General features: G+C 38.2%; 5 protein-coding genes and 1 long non-coding RNA gene across 9 annotated transcripts; 4 read left to right on the forward strand and 2 right to left on the reverse strand.

Annotated features, from left to right (window-relative positions):
- The first annotated feature begins 290 nt into the window (after window positions 1-290).
- On the forward strand, window positions 291-7,581 carry LOC124350578 (plastin-1-like). Of its 3 annotated transcripts, none has more exons than XM_046801347.1 (11): window positions 291-434; window positions 4,479-4,646; window positions 4,726-4,848; window positions 4,961-5,100; window positions 5,195-5,402; window positions 5,464-5,724; window positions 5,861-6,040; window positions 6,132-6,307; window positions 6,374-6,513; window positions 6,575-6,726; window positions 6,804-7,581. In XM_046801347.1, the coding sequence occupies exons 1-11, from the start codon at window positions 342-344 to the stop codon at window positions 7,074-7,076; spliced, it is 1,914 nt and encodes a 637-aa protein (XP_046657303.1). In that variant the 5' UTR covers window positions 291-341; the 3' UTR covers window positions 7,077-7,581. The 3 variants fall into 3 exon arrangements, with proteins under 3 accessions (XP_046657303.1, XP_046657305.1, XP_046657304.1); XM_046801349.1 differs by lacking the exon at window positions 291-434 and adding an exon at window positions 4,232-4,343; XM_046801348.1 differs by lacking the exon at window positions 291-434 and adding an exon at window positions 4,235-4,346.
- A 248-nt stretch (window positions 7,582-7,829) lies between these two features.
- On the reverse strand, window positions 7,830-8,691 carry LOC124350820 (transmembrane protein 243-like). The gene is made up of 3 exons (XM_046801651.1): window positions 8,376-8,691; window positions 8,150-8,308; window positions 7,830-8,054 (listed from the first exon to the last, which is right to left on the reverse strand). Exons 1-3 carry the CDS (start codon window positions 8,472-8,474, stop codon window positions 7,938-7,940), a joined length of 375 nt encoding a protein of 124 aa, XP_046657607.1. The 5' UTR covers window positions 8,475-8,691; the 3' UTR covers window positions 7,830-7,937.
- A 228-nt stretch (window positions 8,692-8,919) lies between these two features.
- Window positions 8,920-10,729, forward strand: LOC124350662 (BTB and MATH domain-containing protein 42-like). Its single transcript, XM_046801461.1, has 2 exons — window positions 8,920-9,101; window positions 9,179-10,729. Exon 2 carries the CDS (start codon window positions 9,287-9,289, stop codon window positions 10,514-10,516), a length of 1,230 nt encoding a protein of 409 aa, XP_046657417.1. The 5' UTR covers window positions 8,920-9,101; window positions 9,179-9,286; the 3' UTR covers window positions 10,517-10,729.
- A 451-nt stretch (window positions 10,730-11,180) lies between these two features.
- Window positions 11,181-13,114, forward strand: LOC124350663. The gene is made up of 3 exons (XM_046801462.1): window positions 11,181-11,340; window positions 11,418-12,776; window positions 12,853-13,114. The coding sequence occupies exon 2, from the start codon at window positions 11,546-11,548 to the stop codon at window positions 12,767-12,769; it is 1,224 nt and encodes a 407-aa protein (XP_046657418.1). The 5' UTR covers window positions 11,181-11,340; window positions 11,418-11,545; the 3' UTR covers window positions 12,770-12,776; window positions 12,853-13,114.
- A 38-nt stretch (window positions 13,115-13,152) lies between these two features.
- LOC124350924 lies at window positions 13,153-13,861 on the reverse strand. The gene is made up of 2 exons (XR_006921284.1): window positions 13,461-13,861; window positions 13,153-13,394 (listed from the first exon to the last, which is right to left on the reverse strand). It is a non-coding gene; the product is annotated as an uncharacterized LOC124350924 (long non-coding RNA).
- A 136-nt stretch (window positions 13,862-13,997) lies between these two features.
- Window positions 13,998-20,953, forward strand: LOC124350679 (glutamate [NMDA] receptor subunit 1-like). 2 transcript variants are annotated; one of them, XM_046801479.1, is made up of 17 exons: window positions 13,998-14,157; window positions 14,241-15,295; window positions 15,369-15,551; window positions 15,629-16,044; window positions 16,108-16,159; window positions 16,227-16,419; window positions 16,489-16,797; window positions 16,860-17,117; window positions 17,196-17,322; window positions 18,806-18,909; window positions 19,008-19,092; window positions 19,155-19,313; window positions 19,371-19,590; window positions 19,657-19,874; window positions 19,946-20,068; window positions 20,136-20,287; window positions 20,375-20,953. In XM_046801479.1, the coding sequence occupies exons 12-17, from the start codon at window positions 19,191-19,193 to the stop codon at window positions 20,598-20,600; spliced, it is 1,062 nt and encodes a 353-aa protein (XP_046657435.1). In that variant the 5' UTR covers window positions 13,998-14,157; window positions 14,241-15,295; window positions 15,369-15,551; window positions 15,629-16,044; window positions 16,108-16,159; window positions 16,227-16,419; window positions 16,489-16,797; window positions 16,860-17,117; window positions 17,196-17,322; window positions 18,806-18,909; window positions 19,008-19,092; window positions 19,155-19,190; the 3' UTR covers window positions 20,601-20,953. The 2 variants fall into 2 exon arrangements, with proteins under 2 accessions (XP_046657435.1, XP_046657434.1); XM_046801478.1 differs by lacking the exons at window positions 16,108-16,159; window positions 16,227-16,419; window positions 16,489-16,797; ... (8 more) ...; window positions 20,136-20,287; window positions 20,375-20,953 and having other exon boundaries at window positions 14,241-15,551; window positions 15,629-15,883.
- The last annotated feature ends 235 nt before the right edge of the window (window positions 20,954-21,188 follow it).

A 21,188-nucleotide genomic window follows, 5' to 3' on the forward strand; every position in this document is an offset into this window, starting at 1 on the left:
CCCTTTATCATATTAGACCACATATGGTCATAAGAGTCTCTGTAATTCGGTGAAGCGATATCAAGTTGATTCTCCCCCTAAGCGGATACTATTTACCGACGTGTGTGTGTGTAAAAGGCGTTGTTTGATTTCTATCGCCCCAACAAAAAAATATATAGCAGCTGATAAAGCACATATAAGAGAGCTACGTCGAGGGCGGGGTCACAGAGGGGGGAAGGAAATGAAAAGTGGGAAGGGCCAAGTCTCAAACGTTTTTTGAAAAAAGACCCGCTTGGGGCTTTTAAATAAACCGGCGAGCACACGACGGCAACAGTGCCTTGCCAGACGTCAAGCCAAGTAAGATGGCGCTACACCAGTGGAATGGAGCTGCTTCTTCGAATATACGTAAATTTTCCGAAGAAGAACGACAAGAACTTCGTGAACAGTTTGCCAGCGTGAGTGTGGATATTATTACCGTTATTTTTATTTTTCAACCACCACAATCTTTTGGGTATTTGTGTGGCTTGATTAGCTTAATCAGGTTATACCAGCTCTCGAAAAATTTCGGTTTGAGTAGCAGATGACAGGTCTCAACTGTCAGAGCCCCGCCTAAGTTAATTGACTTTCCTTATTTCTATTCCTGACACGGCGAAAAAAGAGAAAGAAAAACCTTATTTCTTTTTTATTTCCTACAAGGAAACAGAAAACGATAAAAGAATGTTTGATTCTTTTCGAATGTCTGAATTTTTCTCGGTCGTTTCTATGTGGGGAAGGGGATTCGACACAGGAAAATGTGATCGTTACCTGCTGATATAGCCCACATAGTACATATACGTGTGTGTTATATTTGTTTTGTTTTTTATCGTATCCGTTTTTGAATTGAGAGCAAAAGTCGTCAACGACAATTTTTACTCGTTTTCCAGCTTTTATTCGATTGTTGAGCGACCGATACTTGTGCATCGGTATGAGTCACGTTTTTCTGTAGTTCCGCCGCCAAATATGGACGTCTCTTTTTTTAGTTAACTTTTCTCTTATCGAATCGACATTTCTTGAATCGTATCGTTGTGTGGACTTCTTGTAAAAAACCCACACGACCGGACATCCTGTCGTCACTTTCCCATTCGCCGCTATTCCGACGATTGCGTCACGATGTCGAAACACTGCCATTTTGCGTGATATATACAGTTGGAGCTAGGCTTTAACAAATAATTCCCCAAGTAGTAGTAAAGTCAAGTAAGTACTAGTGGCAGAGCGTTAGATAACAGGCGAAGACAGGAGAATGATTTTCTGGCCTCAAGGAAAAAACAAAAAAAGGTTTAAAAAAGAAAAATGATAATTATTGTTTTCCCTAAAATTCTTTTGCCTTTTTAAACAAGTGGAGTGTCTTGGCGTGAGGAAGATTCTTGTGTTATTCCTCTGACTCTTTTTCTTTTTTAAAAAAACAGTCTTGTGTGTGTGCCTTATATGGCCTTGGTAAAGTAGTTTCCCGCTATGGAAATGAAGCCGAGCCTCGGTCGATTCAAGGCCCCCCACCTTTTTCTTCTTCTTTCATCTTTTCTTCCTTCTTCTTCTTCTTTATCTTCTTCTTCTTCTCCCCCCAACCGACACACATATCTCTTTTCCAACATTCTTTACAGCTGCTGATCCTCTCTCCATTTAAGAAGATTTTTTCCCCCTTTTTATTTTTCAATTTTATATTTTAAATCCCCAAAAAGTTGTTAAATTTATACCATTTAGATTCTTGGCCATCTTATCGTTTCTTTTACTTGTCACTTTGTTGTGTCTCTGACGTATAAAGTAGAGAAATAACCGGTAGGACATGGCTAGCTAATCTGCTTATATTGGACTTTGTTTTCGGTTTAACTGTAGCATATTGATTGACTTTGAGGTGACCATCATTTTACGTCATCTCGTGTATCGTCAGCTTTGAAAATAACTTTTTATTTTATCTCTACGTGTGTGGGTTTTTTCCGGTTGTTATCCGACTTGAAATTGGAAGTCCTAATGTGTGTGTTTGACAGTTTAGAGGACAACTGTGCACTGTATAGGGTATATAAGGGGAGGTCTGTGTCGGCATGTTGGCCAAGCATATGCTACCGACAACGTGTGTACTATTCTGAATTTTTTATTTTTTAAAAAGTGGGGGGTAGAATTGAACAAACGCCGCCTCCCGCATGGGTTTTTTTCTTCTTTTTTTGCCTTTTCTAAATATTTTTCAGGATTTTTAATGGGAATTCTTTTTTCGGAGAAGGTCACGCTCGTACGATCCGCACGCGTACCGACAACTACCGCATAAAAGGAAGAATGGTGGACTTTGTAATATCTTGACCAAACGAAACAAAAGTTAAAAATAAAACCCTTTTTTAAAAGGAATGCCGAAAGAATAGAAAATGAAATTGTTTTTTTTTTTGAGCAGAGCCGAAATATTTCTAAATGTGAAAACCGCGTTCAAAGATTTTCAAGCCCCGAGGGACTTGTGACAAAAGAAGAAAAAATTCACGACCGAAACAAAACAAAAAGGGGGCTTTTTCGGTATTTTCTTTGAGTTGTTGTTGTCATTCCATCATAGAGTGTCATCCTCTCTATCCTACTGTTCTCTTTTAGTTTTTTTCCCACCAAAAAATATCTGCTAATTTTTCAAGTCTATAAATTGTGTAACCATCTAAAGTCCAGTGAGGCGGTACTAATGAATCAACTTTCTCTGGAATTCTCATCGTTCCTCCGACTACTTGTCGACTTCCCTAGCACCAGCAGCAGCAGCAGCTGCCGAGGAAAAAAGAACTAAATTTTCTACTTAGCCAGTCAACAGGAAATGACCCGATATTCGATTACTAATTCCTTTTTTCTTAAATAGCCCAAAGCTGATTCATCGTCACATGATATCCCCCCGCTATCAGACTTATTATTATTTTCATTTAAAAAAAGATACACTACATGCTGGGTGACACACTAGAACACACACACCCAAGGAATTGGTGACCTCCCGCAAAGGACTTGCTTTGTCGCTTTGGCCACCACCAGGAAACGATTAAACATAATTCTTTTTTTATTTTATTTTATCTATCATTCCCCCATAATAATAATAATAATAGTATCGTGTTGTCGGCGTGACTCTTGTGCACACAAAAGAATTAAAAAAAGATGTTTGTACGACTCGGTTATAATGTGGGGCACACGGCGTTTTCCATTTTCATCCAATAATTTCGGTTGTTTTTTTGAATATTTTTCTTTTTTATCCGCGTCACGCTCACACACGCTCCTTTGATTCGGACTCACGTACTCGGAAAAACGATTTTTATTTCTTATTTCTAGAAAAGAAATGATTTAATAGCGTTAGTTTTTTTTTTATTTCTTCTTCTGGTCAGAAAAACAATTTGCGATTCACGAACGCGGAACGCGCAATTGTTACAGTCACACCGCACAGCACGGCACTTGATTTTCCAGTTGCCGCTCGACGAGAGTTTGCGCCTTTATTCCAATCGTTTCATCCGTATCATCATTTGCCAGGGCAATAATCGACGATATTAGAACAAGTTGCACATCTTCTTCCTTTTAAAGTGGAGTGGAGTGTGTCAGTGGATTAACAACGGCGAGAAAAGAATCAGACGTGTGTGTGTGTGCAAATATCAAACATATTTCTTTTTTAGCCGCTGGTTATCCAAAAGAGCAAAGACTGCGATTAGAGAAAGAGGATCCGTTCTAGATCTGATTCCGTGCGTGACCGATTTATGAAGGAGGGCTGTTCTGTTCTTTTTGAGTACATGGCAGTATAAGTACTGGTACTTTATAAGCTACGACTCGTTTTGTAACGTAACATATGGGGGTACCCTCTACTGCTACTACCATCTGGAGAGAGAGAACCTTCCAGGGGCTTCGGCGGAAGAAGAACACACGGCGGAGCAACAACACACGCACAGGGAAATTTTGCAACTGGAAATGTTTGTGTGAAGCCCCGGCTGTGACGGCCAGGGCGAGTTATTACGTCAAAAGATTTTTTCTTCCCCCCCTTTTTTTGTGTGTGCCTGTTCTGTCGGTCACGGTCCGAGCCATTCCCGATAGTTTCGCGGGGCAATGATTGCATTAAAGAAAAACGAGGCTCTTTTTCACGTCCATTGTGTATGTCGGTCCGTTTATTTCGGCTCCTCTCAATAAACTAGGGCAGCAAGAGCGGCTGCTGCTGCCCAGGTGCTACTACTCACGGGAAAAAAATGGGCCTTAAAGCCTCAAGTCGTGCCGAGATTCTGATTCAGTCTTGAAACCAACTCGACAAACGTTCGACAACGATGGAAATACTCAACATTGAACGCTGGGATAGTTTGGTCGAGTTCCGTCGTGATTTGCGCGATGCCCATTACTACCAGCAGGTTGTCGTTGGAGTTTTGATTTAGTGTGGTTGTTTTTTATTTTTAGTGACAGTCGAAAATGTTTTCTTGAAGGATTATTTTAAATTTTAACTTATTTAAATAATTTTAAATTTAACTTTTCTTGTTTATTTTTAGATTGATCGAGATGGGTCGGGCTACATTGAACTGGCAGAGTTGAAACAGGCGCTGGATGTTTGCGGATTCAAAATTCCATCGTACCAAGTCCGGTTGATGATCGAAGAGGTCGACCGGGAACAGTCGGGACCTGGCAAAGGGCGACTATCATTTGAAGAATTTGAACACGTAAATTATAATTTTTTTTTTTTAAAGAAAAAAATCTTTCCGAGTGTCAAAAAAACTAACGGTTTAAATCATTTTATAGTTGTGCGCCAAATTAAAGTCGCAGGATGTGGCTGCCACGTTCAAAAAAGTCGTGTCGAAGACGGAAAATCTGCAAACGTTCGGTGGCACTTCTAACGCTTCGTCGGAAGGCACCACTCACACGGTAGGAATTATAAATGAATCCACCGTGGTCTAACGGTGGATGAAATTTCCCTTCTTTTTTGGGGAAAGAAATGTTTCCTATTTTATTTATTAAATATTGATTGTCTAAAAAGATTCGAATGGAAGAGCAATTGGCGTTCTCTGATTGGGTCAACACGAACCTCGGAGAGGACAAGGACCTCAAACACCTGCTGCCCATTGGCTCGACCGGTCGGAGTCTCTTTGAAAAAGTCAAGGATGGTATTCTACTCTGGTACATGAATAATGAATGAACACTAGCTATCAAAATAGGCAACTTTCTTATATATACCGATTTTTGTCTTTATTAAAAATTGTTTCGTGTGAAGCAAAATCATCAATCACTCGTGCCCGGATACGATCGACGAGCGGGCCATCAATATGAAGAATTTGACTGTCTACACGATGCACGAAAATTTGACGTTGGCCCTCTACTCTGCCCAGTCGATTGGCTGCAATATCGTCAACATTGACGCTCACGATTTGAGCAAAGGCAAACCTCACCTGGTTCTCGGTCTCCTCTGGCAGATTATTCGAGTAAGGTTTTAATTCATTTCAGAATCAATTGTTTTTAATTTTGTTTTTTAAATTTTGATAGATTGGGTTGTTTAATCAAATCACCCTGGAACACTGCCCAGGCTTGACCAACTTGCTGGGCGACAATGAGCGAATTGAAGAGTTGATGAAACTCTCGCCCGAAGCCATTCTCCTCCGCTGGGTCAACTTCCAGCTGGAAAAGTCGGGCACCAACCGACGCTGCGCCAATTTCTCCGGCGACATCACCGACTCTGAAGTGTATACTTATCTGCTGAAGCAGATCGCTCCACTCGATGCTGGCGTCACGATGGAAGCCTTGAGGGTATAAGTTTGTTTCTTCTTCAGGAAATTTAAACCTTGCAGTGCTGTTGCGGCTGTGGCCAACTGTTTCTTCTTCCTCATCACACACCTGTCACCTTTAGTGACCTCTTGGAAATTCATTTTCTTTTCTTGTGCAGGAGAACGATTTGTTGCGCCGAGCCGAGTTGATGCTCCAGCAGGCGGATAAGCTCGGCTGCCGCAGCTTTTTGACGCCCAAGGACGTTGTCGATGGCGTCTACAAACTCAATTTGGCCTTCGTCGCTAACCTTTTCAACAATCACCCCGCCCTTCATGCCGATTCATCCGTTCCGTTCGAGGTACATACAGTTTTCTTTTTTCGACTTGTGGTGGATTATTTGATATCACACACACGTGTCACGAACAGATACATGACCCTTTATTTTTCAGGCATTGGAGAATTTGGAAGAGAGTCGTGAAGAGAAAACATACCGCAACTGGATGAACTCTTTGGGTGTGGCTCCCTATGTCAATTGGCTCTATTCTGATCTGGCCGACGGGTTGGTCATCTTTCAGCTCTATGACGTCATCAAACCCGGTATCGTCAACTGGAATCGCGTGCACAAGTGAGTCGAGACGTTTGTGCTCAATTGAAAATTCCGGAATATTTAATTTGTTTTGTTTTTTTCCAGGGAATTTTCAAAGTTGAGGAAATTCATGGAGAAATTGGAGAATTGCAACTATGCCGTGGAACTGGGCAAACAGCTCAAGTTCTCACTGGTCGGCATCGCTGGCAAAGACATTAGCGACGGCAATCCGACCTTGACGCTCGGTAATTTGCAATCAAATCATTAAAAATAAGTTGAAATTCACACGAATCCAATTCCAAACAGCTTTGATCTGGCAATTGATGCGAGCCTACACGTTGTCTATTCTGACGCAATTGGCCGACACTGGAAGTCCAATCGTCGAAAAGGAAATCATCGACTGGGTGAACAACAAATTGGCCCAGGGCAAGAAAACAACATCCATCAGGAATTTCCAGGTAACAAAACAAAATAATTCAATTGAAAAAAAAACCTCCCAAATGTTAATTCGTCACCGTCTGTCGACCATCGTTAGGACTCTTCCATCGCCAAAGCACGAGTGGTCATTGACTTGATTGACTGCATCAAACCGGGAACCATCAATTACGAGCTGGTGCGAGAGGGCGGGCCGGATGAGGACAACCTGGCCAACGCCAAGTACGCCATTTCCATGGCACGAAAGATCGGCGCCCGCGTCTACGCTCTGCCAGAGGATATAACTGAAGTCAAGCAAAAAATGGTCATGACCGTCTTCTCGACTCTGATGGCCAGAGATTACGTTCCCACCATGGACAGCAAAAACAATTGAGAGGGGAGAAACAAAAAACAATTTACTATTTACTACAACAACAACTATACTATATACGACGAGTGCCTAAACAACATCCGAAGGCTACAGACGAATTATATGCGGTAAGAATAGAGAAAAACAAAAAAAAAACGAATATCCGCTTAACTTTCCAGACCATCACAGTTGGAGATACATTTCATGCTGACCCCCATCCGTTTAATATTGATTACATTTCAAAAATGGTTGAATTATTATTTTTTTTTGTCCTCCTTATTCCCAAATTCCTTTTTTTGTTTTACCTTTATACTATATCCCACGGCTTGCTGTGCGTGCTAAGTGTGTGTGCTTGTTTCTTTTTTTTTTTTTCTTGTTTGTTTTGTATGTCAGTCGTCGATTATTGTATCGTCATCAAAGTGTTTGTTTACTTGTGGGAGATTTAAGAAAGGAAAAAAAAGGCGCCATACGTGTGTATATCCACCCAGATGAAGGATATATAAATACGGTATTATTTACTAAGACTACAGCCGGGGACCAAACCAAACCATAATTTTTTAATTGTCAAAAAAGTCTTGTTGCTTCCCGATTATTATATTAAAAAACAAAAACAACAAAAAATGATTTTTTTCCTGTGCATTTTTGTCCTCTATCCAAAATAACAAATGACTTGCATTGAGTGCTATCAACTATATAAGTTTTCTTAAATATTCCAAGTTCTCTCTCCCTCCCCCCAGTTTGAATTCATTTAAGAATATGTAAATAGTTACAAAAAAATCAATTTTTCAGTCTTGTTATTTCTTTTCTGCTGGCATTACACATTATTTAGTTGATACAAAAGATAACTTGTTCGTCATTAATCAAATGTCATAAAGAAGCTGAAGGCTAGAAACCATGAAGGTACAAGTTGGCACATATGCAGAGCAATATTATGTTTATCGAGTTGAAGTGGATGATGAAACGAACTATGGAGGTGACTTCTTGATTTCGATACCAAATCATCTGCAAGGAAATAAAGGTTATTCATCAGTAGAATTTGATTATTTAATATTAACACTTCAAAATGTTTTCAACGCAAATTAGAGGAAAGATCTTACCAGGGAAATATTTGAAGTGCAAGTCAAAAGGATGCAAGATGCAAAGAAAACATTTAATGCCACAGATGATTCTTTGTGAAAAATAAAGGAACCAATAAAGGTACTGACTACAATAACAGCAGTAATGGAACCAAGGATAAAATGGACCAATCTTGATCCCTATCGAGGTGTAAATAAAAGAAAATCAAATTATGCAAAAATAACAGAAATGTGAAACTAAAAATACTTTAGAACCGTCCGAAGATGGGCCAGTATTTAGAAGCGGTGCTTCAGGGCCAATTTGCTCATATCCTCCTCTATTTGAGGTGCCGTTAGTGTACGACATTTTACAAATCAGCGGTTCAACAAAAGCAAAATCTACCAATTTTGTACTAAAGCAACTGGCAAAGACACTAATATCAGTAAAAGACTGAGGGCTTGTGCATCCATCAAACACTTAACGATTGAATGACGAACGTTGATATGAGTAATAGGGCGAATTGACGTGTTATTGCGAACGAAAGTGACAATGTATTCAGAATATTTGTTTTGTCCTTGAAAATGAATAACATATGAAGCCATCTTACGAGAACTGTTAAAAGCAAAACCAACTATCGCATTTTGTCGATTTGAAAATGAAATCTTTAAATAATTTGAAATCAGATGATGAAAATATTTGAATAAAAAAAATAAATTTGAAATCAAACCTAGTTTTTTTAAAGTGGTAAGTAATTGATATTATTTGAATATGGTCAATTTTGTTCAGCGGCATACTGACCATCTGACAACAATGATCACAAAAAGTGAAAAAGTTCCAATGGCCATGTGGCACGCGTCTGGCTTTCAAGTATTTACAAGCACAACTGCCCAAGCACCTTGTCTTTTCATTTTTCAACCATTTCTGATTTCTCCATCAGCCTTAATGTTAATGATCATTAATATTCCAAGAAATAAAAACACATGCATCAAAGAGGTAGTTATAGTAAATAGTTGTCAAATCAATTTCTTTATTGGTGGCGTTGGAGCTCTATATAATTTTTTGACTGACAGAATCCTGAAATCAACTGAAAAGAAGAATTCATTATCTAACTAACTGGAAGATTTGCTTATCCAACTGTTTAACCTGTTACGAACGACTTCATCTCGTCCGTCAGTAACATGGCAAATTCATCCAAAGTCAAGGCAAGAGAAATTCGAAGTGGATTATTTAACATCAGATGGGAAATAACAGAAAAAATCAAAGAGAAGAGTTTCTGTTGTGATTATTTTACGCTCAATGTATTAAAGTCATCCTTAACTTTTGACATGATTTTTGAAAATTCCCTTACACCAATAAAAAATTTTGCTATTAAGAATGTCAGCCAAGAAGAACTTAAAAGCGAAAGTGAAAAAGAATCAGTTAACAAAGATGAATCAGAAGATAATGCTGATGAAGATGACAATGGGAATGATCATGCCGATGAAGGTGAAACTGAGCCAAAACAGAAGATAGATAAAAGTTCTTTCCATCCCCTCAAAACTGAAATTTGTCCTATGCACATGTGGATTTACACCTTTGAATCTGCAACAGGAATGGAACACAAACTTTTGAAAAATGCTACTGATGAATGGAGAGTGGAGTGGATTAGCTATAAATTGCCTGACTTCATCAATCTTTGGATAGATTTCGGGACCCAGTCACCAATAGAAAGAAACGTCATCAAAACAATGAGTGGCCTTGCCAGTATGTTTTACGATCAACATCGGTGTGATGTCCAATTTCGCTTCAAAGATGGAAAATCCATTGGTGCCCACATCTTAATTCTTTCAATCGGCAGCCCAGTGTTCTCTGCCATGTTCCAGTCGGGTCTCTTAGAGTCTCAAACGCGTGAAGTGACCATCACTGATATTGAATTGGAAATATTCCGGCAACTTCTCGACTACTTATACACTGGCAGCGCACCCAAACTCGCAGATGAAAACATCACCAAACTACTCTTCGAGGCTGCGGATAAATACTCCGTCGAACATCTTAAAAATGATTGCCTCGAAGCTCTGCAGGAACGAGTGAGACTCCACAACGTCGTCAACTTATTAATTTGGTCGCACTTCCGATCAACAAAACCACTTTTTGATATGGCGTTGGATTTCATCGTTAACAATTTTCGCAAGCTCTTTGTCCAAGCCGACTTCGAGGACTTCTTGAAGAACTATCCGGATTTGTGTTTGATGGTCATGAAACGTGTCGCTCTCCTTCCGTGTCAATGCGACCCAGATGAAATTTACAAAAGAGGAAACAATCCTTCTCAGTCGTTCGTCCGTCCGTTACAGGCTCGGTTAACAGTTGTGCCCAATCTATCCCGATCCACCCGATCCGTTTATGTATGCCTACTCGATCATTCCGAATGAAGAGAAAGGTTTTTCTTTTCCTTGTCTCATTAGTTTCTGTCATAAATTTCCTAGCTCCTTTTGTTTTGTCGCAGTTTTGCATTGTCGTCGACGAATTGTAAATTTACTGCAAAGATTGCATCTTTAGATATTCTCGAATTTCTTGTTTGTGGTTCTGCTGCTTTTATGCATGTTTGAACATAGCAATAAATAACCAAGGTTGACATGTTGTAACTATGGCCTTCTTATTCAGCGTAAGTTATATGTCTAGTTTATCCCCTATTATTGCCTGCACGAGTTGGCACATAAGACACTAATATCAGTAAGAGACTGAGGGCTTGTGAATCCATCAAACATTGAATTACGAACGTTGATATGAGTAATATAAGGCGAATTGACGTGTTGCGAAACGAAAAATTGCGAACGAAAGTGACATAGTATTCAGAATATTTGTTTTGTCCTTGAAAGCGGAATAACATTTGAAGCCATCTAACGCTAAATGCAAAAAGTAAAACTAGCCATTGCATTATCGCATTTTGTTGATTTGAAAATGAAATCAGATTATGAAAATATTTGAATTAAAAATCATAAAATTTGAAATAAAGCCTAGTTTTTTTTTATTGTGGTTAGTAATTGATATTATTTGAATATGTTCAATTTTGTTCAGCGGCATACTGACCATCTGACAACAATGATCAACAACAAAAGTCAAAATGGCCATCGCCCTGTCGGTGTATCTCTAGTCTCAATCACCTTTTGTATCTCTTTAAACCTGTCAATCATCGTTCTTAGTTTTAAGTGATCAGTAAAGTTTCCAAGAAACAAAAACACTTGCAATAAAGAAGGTAATTAAAGACTAACTAGTTTGTAAAATCATTTTCTATGTTGGTGGTGTTCTATATAACTTTTTAAAACTCAACAGATTCCTAAAATCAACTTAAGAAAAAATTTCATCATCATACTGACAGGAAGATTTTTCGTAGTTGTTTGTGAATTGACCCAAACTGTTGAACCTGTTAAGAACAACTTATTCATCTCGTTACCAGTAACATGGCAAAATTTTCCACAGTCCAGGCAAGAGAAATTCGATGTGGGTTATTCAACATCAGATGGGAATTAAGAAAAGATTTAAAGGAGAAAGGTTTCTGTCAAGATTATGTTAAACTTAAAGTATACAAGTCATCCTGGGTCTTTGACATGGGTTTTGAATATTCTGTCGCACTTAAAAAAAGTAAGAATTTAAACAAAAGTTTTACTGTCAAAGATGTCAGCCAAGAAGAACTGGAAAACGACTCTGAAGAAGAAACGGAGGAAGAAGAAGTGGAGGAAGAAGAAGCAGATGAATACTCAGTTAATGGAAATGAACCAGGAGATGATTTTGATGAAGATGGCAGTGAAATTGGTCATGAAGGTAATGAAGAAGATAGCAACAATGAAGGTGAACACGATGCTAAAAAACCAGAAGACCAGACGGATGAGAGTTCTTCCCATCTCAACAAAACTGAAATTTGCCCTATGCATATGTGGATCTACACCTCTGAATCTGTATCAGGAATTGAAAAGCAACTTGTAAAAGATGATTTTGATAATGGATGGAGAGTAGATTGGTGTGACTCTAAATTACCCGAATTCATCAATCTGTGGATAGATTTCGGAACTGAGTCCCCAACAGAAAAGAATGTCATCAAAACAATGAGTGGCCTCGCCAGTATGTTTCACGATCAACATCGGTGTGATGTCAAATTCCGCTTCAAAGATGAAAAATCCATTGATGCACACATCTTAATTCTTTCAGTCGGCAGCCCGGTGTTTTCGGCCATGTTCCAGTCGGGTTTCCTAGAGTCCCAAACGCGTGAAGTGACCATCACTGATATTGATTTGGAAATATTTCTGCAACTTCTCGACTACTTATACACTGGCAGCGCACCCAAACTCGCAGATGAAAACATCACCCAATTACTCTTCGAGGCTGCGGATAAATACTCCGTCGAAAACCTTAAAAGTGATTGTCTCGAAGCTCTGCAGGAACGAGTCAGACTCGACAACGTCGTCAACTTATTGGTTTGGTCTAACTTTCACTCAACAAAACCGCTTTTTGATATGGCGTTGGATTTCATCGTTAACAATTTTCGCAAGCTCTTTGTCCAAGCCGACTTCGAGGACTTCTTGAAGAATTATCCGGATTTGTGCTTGATGGTCATGAAACGTGTCGCTTCCCTTCCGTGCCAATGCGACCAAGATGAAACAATGCCATCTACAGAATCGTCATCTTAATTTTACGGTTCGTGAATCATTTTCAATTGAAAAAAAGTTTTTGAAATATTCACGATATGTAATAATCGTTTTTCCGTTATCAGTTTCACCCAATTTACTCCAATCTGGGGTTTATCTATGCCTACTCGATCATTCTGAATGAAGTGAAAGGCTTTTCTTTTCCTTGTCTTATTAGTTTCTATCAAACATTTCCTAACTTCTTTTGTTTTTCACGTTTTGCAGTATCGTAAAACTTTTGTTAATTTACTGAAAAGATGGCATCTTTCTCAAATTTCTTGTTCCTGGTTCTGCTGCTCTTTTGCATGTTTAAACATAGCAATAAATCACCATGGTTGACATGTTAAACTATCGTTCTCTTATTCTTCGTGAGTTATATGTCGAGATCATCCCCGTGTTATATTGCCTGTATAAGTATGCACATATGCAGAGAAAAAATAAGTTTATGAATTGGAGTGGATGATAAATTTAAAAACTATGAAGGTGACTTCTTGATTTCAATACAAAATCATCTGGAATGAAATAAAGGATATTCATCAGTAGAATTAGGTTATCTACAATAACAGCAATTGTAACCGCTTGTAACAGCAGTAATGGAACCAAGGATATAATGGATCAACCTCGATCTCTATAAAGGGGTAAATAAAATAAAATAAAATAATGCAAAAATAATAAAAATGTGAAACTAAAATACTTGAGAACCGTCCGAAGATGGGCCAGTATGGAGAAGCGGTGCTTCTGGACCGATTTGCTCACATCCACCTCTAATTTGAGGTGCCGTTAGTGTACGACATTTTACAAATCAGCGGTTCAACAAAAGCAAAATCTACCAAGTTTGTACTAAGGTAACTGGAAAAGACACTAAACACTAGTATCAGTAAAAGACTGAGTGCTTGTGTATCCATCAAACACTTAACGAATAAGTTAACGATAGAGTGAAGAACGTTGACGTGTGATTGCGAACGAAAGTGACAAAGATTCCGAATGTTTGTTTGTCCTTGGAAACTGAATAACATTTGAAGCCATCTAACGCCAAATGTTAAAAGCAAAACCAACTATCGCATTTTGTCGATTTGAAAATGAAATCAGCAAATGAAAATATTTAAATTCAAGAATACAAATTTGAAATGAAACCTAGTTTTTTTTTAAATATCGGTAATGCAATTGCTGATCGATGTTATTTAAATATGAACTCAGCGGCATACTCACAACCTGACAACAATGATCACAAAATGGCGGCATCCGTCTGTCTCGGTGTCTAAGCTCCCTAGCCCTACTAGTCTCTCAACTCTCAAGAAGTCAAGCACGTTATCTCCACCAATTTTCCCAATTTTAATTTTTAAGTGATCATTAAAGGTTTCCAAGAAACAAAAACGCTTGCATTTAAAAAGGTAATTATAAACTAACTAATTCGTAAAAATGTGATATCATCTTCTTTCTTGGTAATGCTGTAACAATTTTTTTAAACTCACAGATTTTTAAAAGCAACTGAAAAGAATTTATCATCATACTGACTGGAAGATTTGTAAATATTGCTTGTGAATTGGATGCTATCCAACTCTTGAACCTGTTAAGAACAACTTCATCTCGTCTGTCAGGAACGGTAATATGGCAAGTTCATCCAGAATCCAGGCAAAAGAAATTCGAAGTGGGTTATTTAAGATCAGATGGGAATTAAAAGAAGATATCATGGAGAAGGGTTATTATGTCACACTAAATTTGTGTAAGTCATCCTTGGTTCTAAAAATGCTTTTTGATTATTCTGTTCCTACACGTAAAAAGTATCGGAATTTGAAACAAAATTTGGTCGTTAAAGAAGTCAGCCAAGAAGAATTAAAAAGCGACAGTGAAGAAGAAACAGATGAAGACTCATTTAATGAAGATGATGATGAAGAAGACAATGATCATGAAGGTATCGGTGAAAATAGCAACATAGATGCCATTGAAGGTGAAAATGAGCCAGAACAGCAGATGGATACTCCTCATCCCCTCAAAAATGAAATTCGTCCCATGCACATGTGGATCCTCACCTCAGAATATGCATCAGGATCAGGAAGTGAAAGAAAGCTTTTGAAAAATGATACTGATGAATGGAGAGTAGAGTGGTATAGCTTTAAATTACCTGACTTCATCAATCTTTGGATAGATTTCGGGACCCAGTCCCAAATAGAAAGAAACGTCATCAAAACAATGAGTGGCCTTGCCAGTATGTTTTACGATCAACATCGGTGTGATGTCCAATTTCGCTTCAAAGATGGAAAATCCATTGGTGCCCACATCTTAATTCTTTCAATCGGCAGCCCGGTGTTCTCTGCCATGTTCCAGTCGGGTCTCTTAGAGTCTCAAACGCGTGAAGTGACCATCACTGATATTGAATTGGAAATATTCCGGCAACTTCTCGACTACCTGTACACTGGCAGCGCACCCAAACTCGCAGATGAAAGCATCACCAAACTACTCTTCGAGGCTGCGGATAAATACTCCGTCGAAAACCTTAAAAGTGATTGTCTCGAAGCTCTGCAGGAACGAGTGAGAATCGACAACGTCGTCAACTTATTAATTTGGTCGCACTTTCACTCAACTAAACCGCTTTTTGAAATAGCATTGAAATTTACCCTTAAAAATTTTCCCAAGCTTTTGGACCAAGCCGACTTCGAGGACTTTTTTAAGAGTTATCCGGATTTGTGTTTGATTGTCTTGAAACGTTTCGCTTCCCTTCCGTACCGATACTACCAACATGAAACAACGACATCGTCAGATTCGTATTCGTCACCTTAGTTTTACGGTTCGTGAATCATTTAAAATTTTAAAAAGTTGTGGAAATATTTACGGTAGAAAATAATCGTTTTTTATGTTTATCAGGTTTTCCAGATTCACGCCATAGTTTATCTGTGCCTATTCGATCATTCCGAATGAAGAGTAAGGCTTTTCGTTTTCTTATCTCAATAGGTTTTTGTAAAAATTCTCCTAGCTTCTTTTGGTTTTATTGCGTTTTGCATTGTCCACGAATTGTAATTTTACTGAAACGATTGCATCGTAAAGCATTCTCAAATTTATTGTTCGTGGTTCTGCTGCTCTTTTGCGTGTTCAAACATAGCAATAAATCACCAAAGCTGACATTTTCGCTCTATTATTCTACGTGAGTCGTATGTCAAGTTTATCCCCCTGTTAGTTGGAAAACAAAAGTTCTTGCGGGAGTTATTTAGGTTATAGCTTTCGCATTCTTGGCCCTCTATTAGTTACGACGCCTTCACCAGACGCTAGTGGCTATGAGAAATGTAAGTTACACTTGTATGATTGCATTCAATTTCCCATATTTTTATTTTCAATAATATTTTTAGATGCGCTCTACATTGACGTTTTGACTTATTCGTCGGTATGGAAACGCTTAAGGTAATCTACCGTCTTAGTAATCAATAACAAATTATTTCAGGTTTTTGTAGATTTAATTTTTACTTAGCAAATGTTCTGTAAGGTGAATTTGACTATGAGTCAGAAAGTGAGTATGACGTCGAAAATTTTGTGGATTTTTACCTGTTTGTCGTTGCCTTCACATCCGCACTGTACTGGACGCCAAAGAAAAGCCTGAAAACTATTACCGGAAGCAGAGAAAGAAGCAGGCTCAATTGGCCTTTCAACCCTCTACCAATACGGTGCGTTTTGCTATTGTTTAATGTTTGGATTCCCGTCGTTTCAACCTTTGATCTTTTTTTCTTGTGCAGAACGAAACGATCAAAGTGTGCCATTAATATTTCCATGTCATGAATACTGCCAGCACTTTAGTCAATCGTTCCTATCTAGAAGATATCTGGAAATTACCATCTCCAAAATTATAGGTCTACTTCTGTTTGCAAAAATTCGTTCAGTGAACTTTAGTCCTCATATTGTAACTTAACTTATTTCTACAGTGCCTCTCAACTGTGGTCGAATTACTTTACAGGCTTTCGACTACCCAAGAAGTATTGGTGCGAATGCTGAGTCCACGTCTTCTGTGATATTTTCGACGAAGATAAATTCCATCCACAATCCAAGTATGCCACAAATTGTTTATCAAAACTTTTTTGACGATTGACTCATTTCTTTTCCCTTCAAGATTACGACATTAACGGTTTTTACAGCTCTTCTCGTATAGGGACGGCCATGGACGAATCCAACAGCTGGCTGGAAGAGTTATCGCCCCCAACTGGCAGAGATGATGAGACATCGGGCCCGCTTCAGTTTTCCAAATGGACTTGATCGCCTTCCTAAATCTCGATTCGATCGAATTCGCCACCAATCTCAAGTTGGGAAAGAATTTGCGCCAACAATTTAAAGATGGAATTTCAATTGTGAATTGTTTCATCCTGATGGAGTGAGAGTTATTACTAAATAAGGCCACGTACATTTCCCTTTTTTAATTATTTTTCTATTTTCTTTCTTTGAATAAAAGAATACGATGCCCAAAACGCCTGTCTATCAGCCTGCCGTCACATCGCAGAGATTCGGATTCTCTGCTCATTGACGATGTTTAATTTTCAGCTAGAGAGCCTTGACGTCAATCAATAATCAATATGCGCGTAAGTCCCCTATTGTTATCCAATTATTGATTTAAAAGAGACATGACTTGTTTGTTTTTTCCTGTTTCTGGTAAATATTGGAGGGGAGTTGATATTGCGATCCCTTATAACATTTGGTTTCTGTTGCGTGAATCGAAATACTTGAAGGGTTAATTTTATTTTGTTGGTGTTAGAAAGGCTGGTTTTAAAAGTAAGATTGGTTTCATCATTTCTTTTAGTTCTTCCGCTCTTCGGTCAAATGCTGGTATTTGTTTTTTCGGTGGCATTGGTGGGGTTTTCTACGATCATTCAAAGAAATTGTGCTCTTATGCGTGATGTTTTATGCCCTTGCACTTGCAGTAAACAAGTAGAGTACTTCTAAGTTCTTAGATTTTATTCTAGAGAAAACTGCTCCAAGTATTATTATTATTATTTTTTAAAAATAATTATAATTGCTTTAAGTATGAAAATCTAAATGCCGTAGGGTTTTAATGACGTCTCTGCATTACAGAAACAATATAGTATTGGCTCTAAGCATTGGTTGGTTGGCCAGTATTGACGTCATAGCATACCTTAAGTGCTTCGTTATGATTTATTTCCAGCTGTTATTGGGGAAACCTTTTGCGGGGGAGAGGGGAATTATAGGTACCCGCTTTCGTGGTTGTCAATGATTGACACGACCAAGGTAGCAATCGCTTAATATACAGTACACTTATGAAATGATGTTGTCTAGCAACCGTCCTTGTTGTTGCACACAAGATTTTCTTAATTTTATTTGGAAGGGACAAACTGTTTCGTGAATTTGAATCGATGAAATAATTCAAATTAGGCCAGTTTCACGAGTTTGTATTTGATGTTATCATCTCAGATAGATCAATCATGTTATTGACAGCCTTCTGGGACTATTCTTGATTTTAGACACCGCTATGATTCCCAGTGTGAATAATAGAAGACAACTTCTGTAGACTTCTCAGGCTCAGGAAATGTGCAAAATTTGTTTGCGTGATAAATGTAAGCAAAACCAGAATCGAAGCAGCATAGCAGAGATTAAAAAACAACGGGGGTTTTCTGAAGTAATGTGGTTAGTATTCCTTCTCGGCTACCACCGACCAATCGCAAGCTCGTTGTGTCGAACAGTATCACAAAAAGTTGGATTGTTTCATTCGGTAACGCCCCTCGATAATGCGATCACTGTCCCACGAAAATGCGGTTCCATCTCGATGGGTAATTAGTTTTCGACAAAGTGCTGACTGTTAAACACACTCTGTTCCCATCTTCAAAGAGTAGCTAGCATATTTGGACAGAGTCAACATAAGAGAAATTATCATGTTTATTATGAAAAACCATTCGATAATTGTTGCGCTATTTTTGATAACTAATGTTGATTTCTCTGCAGAAAACGATTTAGGTGGCCATCACTTTAATTACCTTGTTTTCGATGTAATGTGCTTTGTTTTGAATCATTCAGTCGACATCTTTCATTAATTTCGTATTTTTTATTAAGAATCCACCTTTTGATACTGTAACCAGAGGACCGAACGGTACGTTTACATTCTTCGGATCGGACTATTACTTGACTGATTGGCTTGCGTAAAAATTTAACTTCACGTAAGTTTTTTGTCGTTTACTTAACTTAAATGTCATAATACTTTCCATTAAAATCACTTTTACTTTTGTTTACTCGCGATTTACTCTAATTTCTACAGATATTCTTTCGTGTTGATAAATCAAACCATTGCCGAAAAATACGGCACACACGAAGCGCTGTTTTACCAACTCATCAACGACGAAGTAAGGGAATATGTGTTTAGGAAATGAGTTGATTAACAGTCTATTTCCCTTTTCTTTTACAGGATGTTGACGGAATAGCATGTTCTTTCTACTTAACAATGGATAGAGTGGAGAGAATGGACTACACCTTCTTCACGTGGTCTGAAGGATTTAGTCTTGTTGTGCCAAGACCTGGAGAAGAAAGCAGATTATTTGCTTTCATTGGTCCATTTCAACCTACGGTATGTTAATATCTATATAATTTTGTGTATGACGTATCCTAACTGTTTAAATTTTAGGTTTGGATGTTGGTTTTCATTAGTCTTATCGTCATAATCGGGACCATGACACTCTTTACCTGGTGCTACAATGGATGTTTCACTGTCGTTTCAACGGACGAGGCTACTGTCGACTCTGAATCAACAACTCGACATAATCGCAACGTTTCACGTCAAAGGAGAAACTTTATCTCCTTTGGTTCACACATAACCTATGTTATTAATACCATAACGAATCAAGGTAAATCATGTTAAACTTTTTACCTCGCTTGTTGCATTCATTTTTTAAATTTCTGAATTATGATAGGAGGAAGAGAAGCGTTTAGTCGCAACTCGTTTCGGGTCCTGGCCGGAGTTTGGGTTTTGTGCGCTACTGTTTTGGTTAACTCTTACACGGGAATCGTCATTTCGTCACTCACCAAGCCGAAAATGAAGCCGTCCATCGAATCTTTTGAAGATTTGGCTGTGAGTTCAGAGATTGGAGTCGTTCTCCGACATGACACGTCAATTGGAGAACAAATTTTGGTATAGTCTAAGCCTTTTAATTCTCTCCTCGTCTTTATTAAATAGATACTTTAAAACCTATTCTTATCCAGAAAGCAACTTCTGGCGTTTATAAGGTCTTGGGTGATAAAGCTCGGCGTCATCCGGATCAAATACTCGGCGATCCTTTCAAGTTGGCCGCTAAACTGCAAACCGGTCACTACGCTTACCCTTTTGTAAGTGAACAAAATGTTATTGTTAATTTTCATTATTAATATTAATTGTATTCTTTTCTCGTTTGAGCTGCGCACTTTTGGCATTGCATTTGTCGGTTCGCAGTATAAAAAGGATAAGAAATGCCGATTTAAAACTTCTAAAATGTTGCCCATCTTTACGGGATTTTATTCGTTGCTTTTTAAGAAGGGAAGCTCATACACTAAAACAATTAGCCAAGGGTTAGTAGAATTATATGGCAACAAGTTTAACTTTTAAAAATTTCATTCTTTTATCATTTTTTTTTGTGTTGCCAACGGGTAAAATAGGCTCATGAATCTTTGGGAAAGTGGTTTTATGATGTTTTGGGTGAGGAACCTCCCTACCATACCGAAAGCAAACGAATGTTTCGCCGACGAAAAGAATCGAGTCTCTCGTCTAGTTCCGATTCGGCTGTCCGATTTGACTAGTGCTTTTCTGATCCTAGGAATTGGAATTGGATTGGCGACACTAAGTTTCTTGCTAGAATTGATCTACTATAATATGCTTTTTTAATAAAGCTTTTTTCTGCTCCGTTAATCGGGCTGAAGCAGGTGAAAGGTGAAAGTTTCATTCAGCTTAGGACATGTAGTTGTCATCATTTTTGTAGCCAGTTCATCAAAAGTTGTACTCTAAAACGTTTTTCTTTCTTATATTTGTTGCTTACCTTTTGTGACCATCTTAAGTTTAATGGGTTTTTGTCTTTCTTTGCAATGTTTCAGTGTTCATCCGATTTTTACGATATCATTCACCTAATGCCAAAACCTAAAAGTACACTAAATGTTTGACATTAAGTCTTATCGTGTTTTAAATCTTAATTAGACTATTAGTTAAATGCAATAAACTTAAATGTTCTAAAGATAAAATCAATAAACATGGGAATCTCATTCGTATTTTGTCATCATTTCAAGTGCTACACTTTTCGTAAATGACGTTCAGGTTACCTATTGTCAATAAATCAATTTTGTTGTAGCAACCGCGAGTGCTTATGTTACTTTATGTAGTTGCTATGACGTTGGTGTTGAACAGTTTTGAATGACATCGTTGAATGACAAGTGAGAGCCCATAGGCCATATATATTGCGCGTGCTTCATTTCCACGTCA

This window comes from Daphnia pulicaria, chromosome 7 (assembly GCF_021234035.1).
Source record: "Daphnia pulicaria isolate SC F1-1A chromosome 7, SC_F0-13Bv2, whole genome shotgun sequence".
Lineage (NCBI taxonomy): Eukaryota > Metazoa > Arthropoda > Branchiopoda > Diplostraca > Daphniidae > Daphnia > Daphnia pulicaria.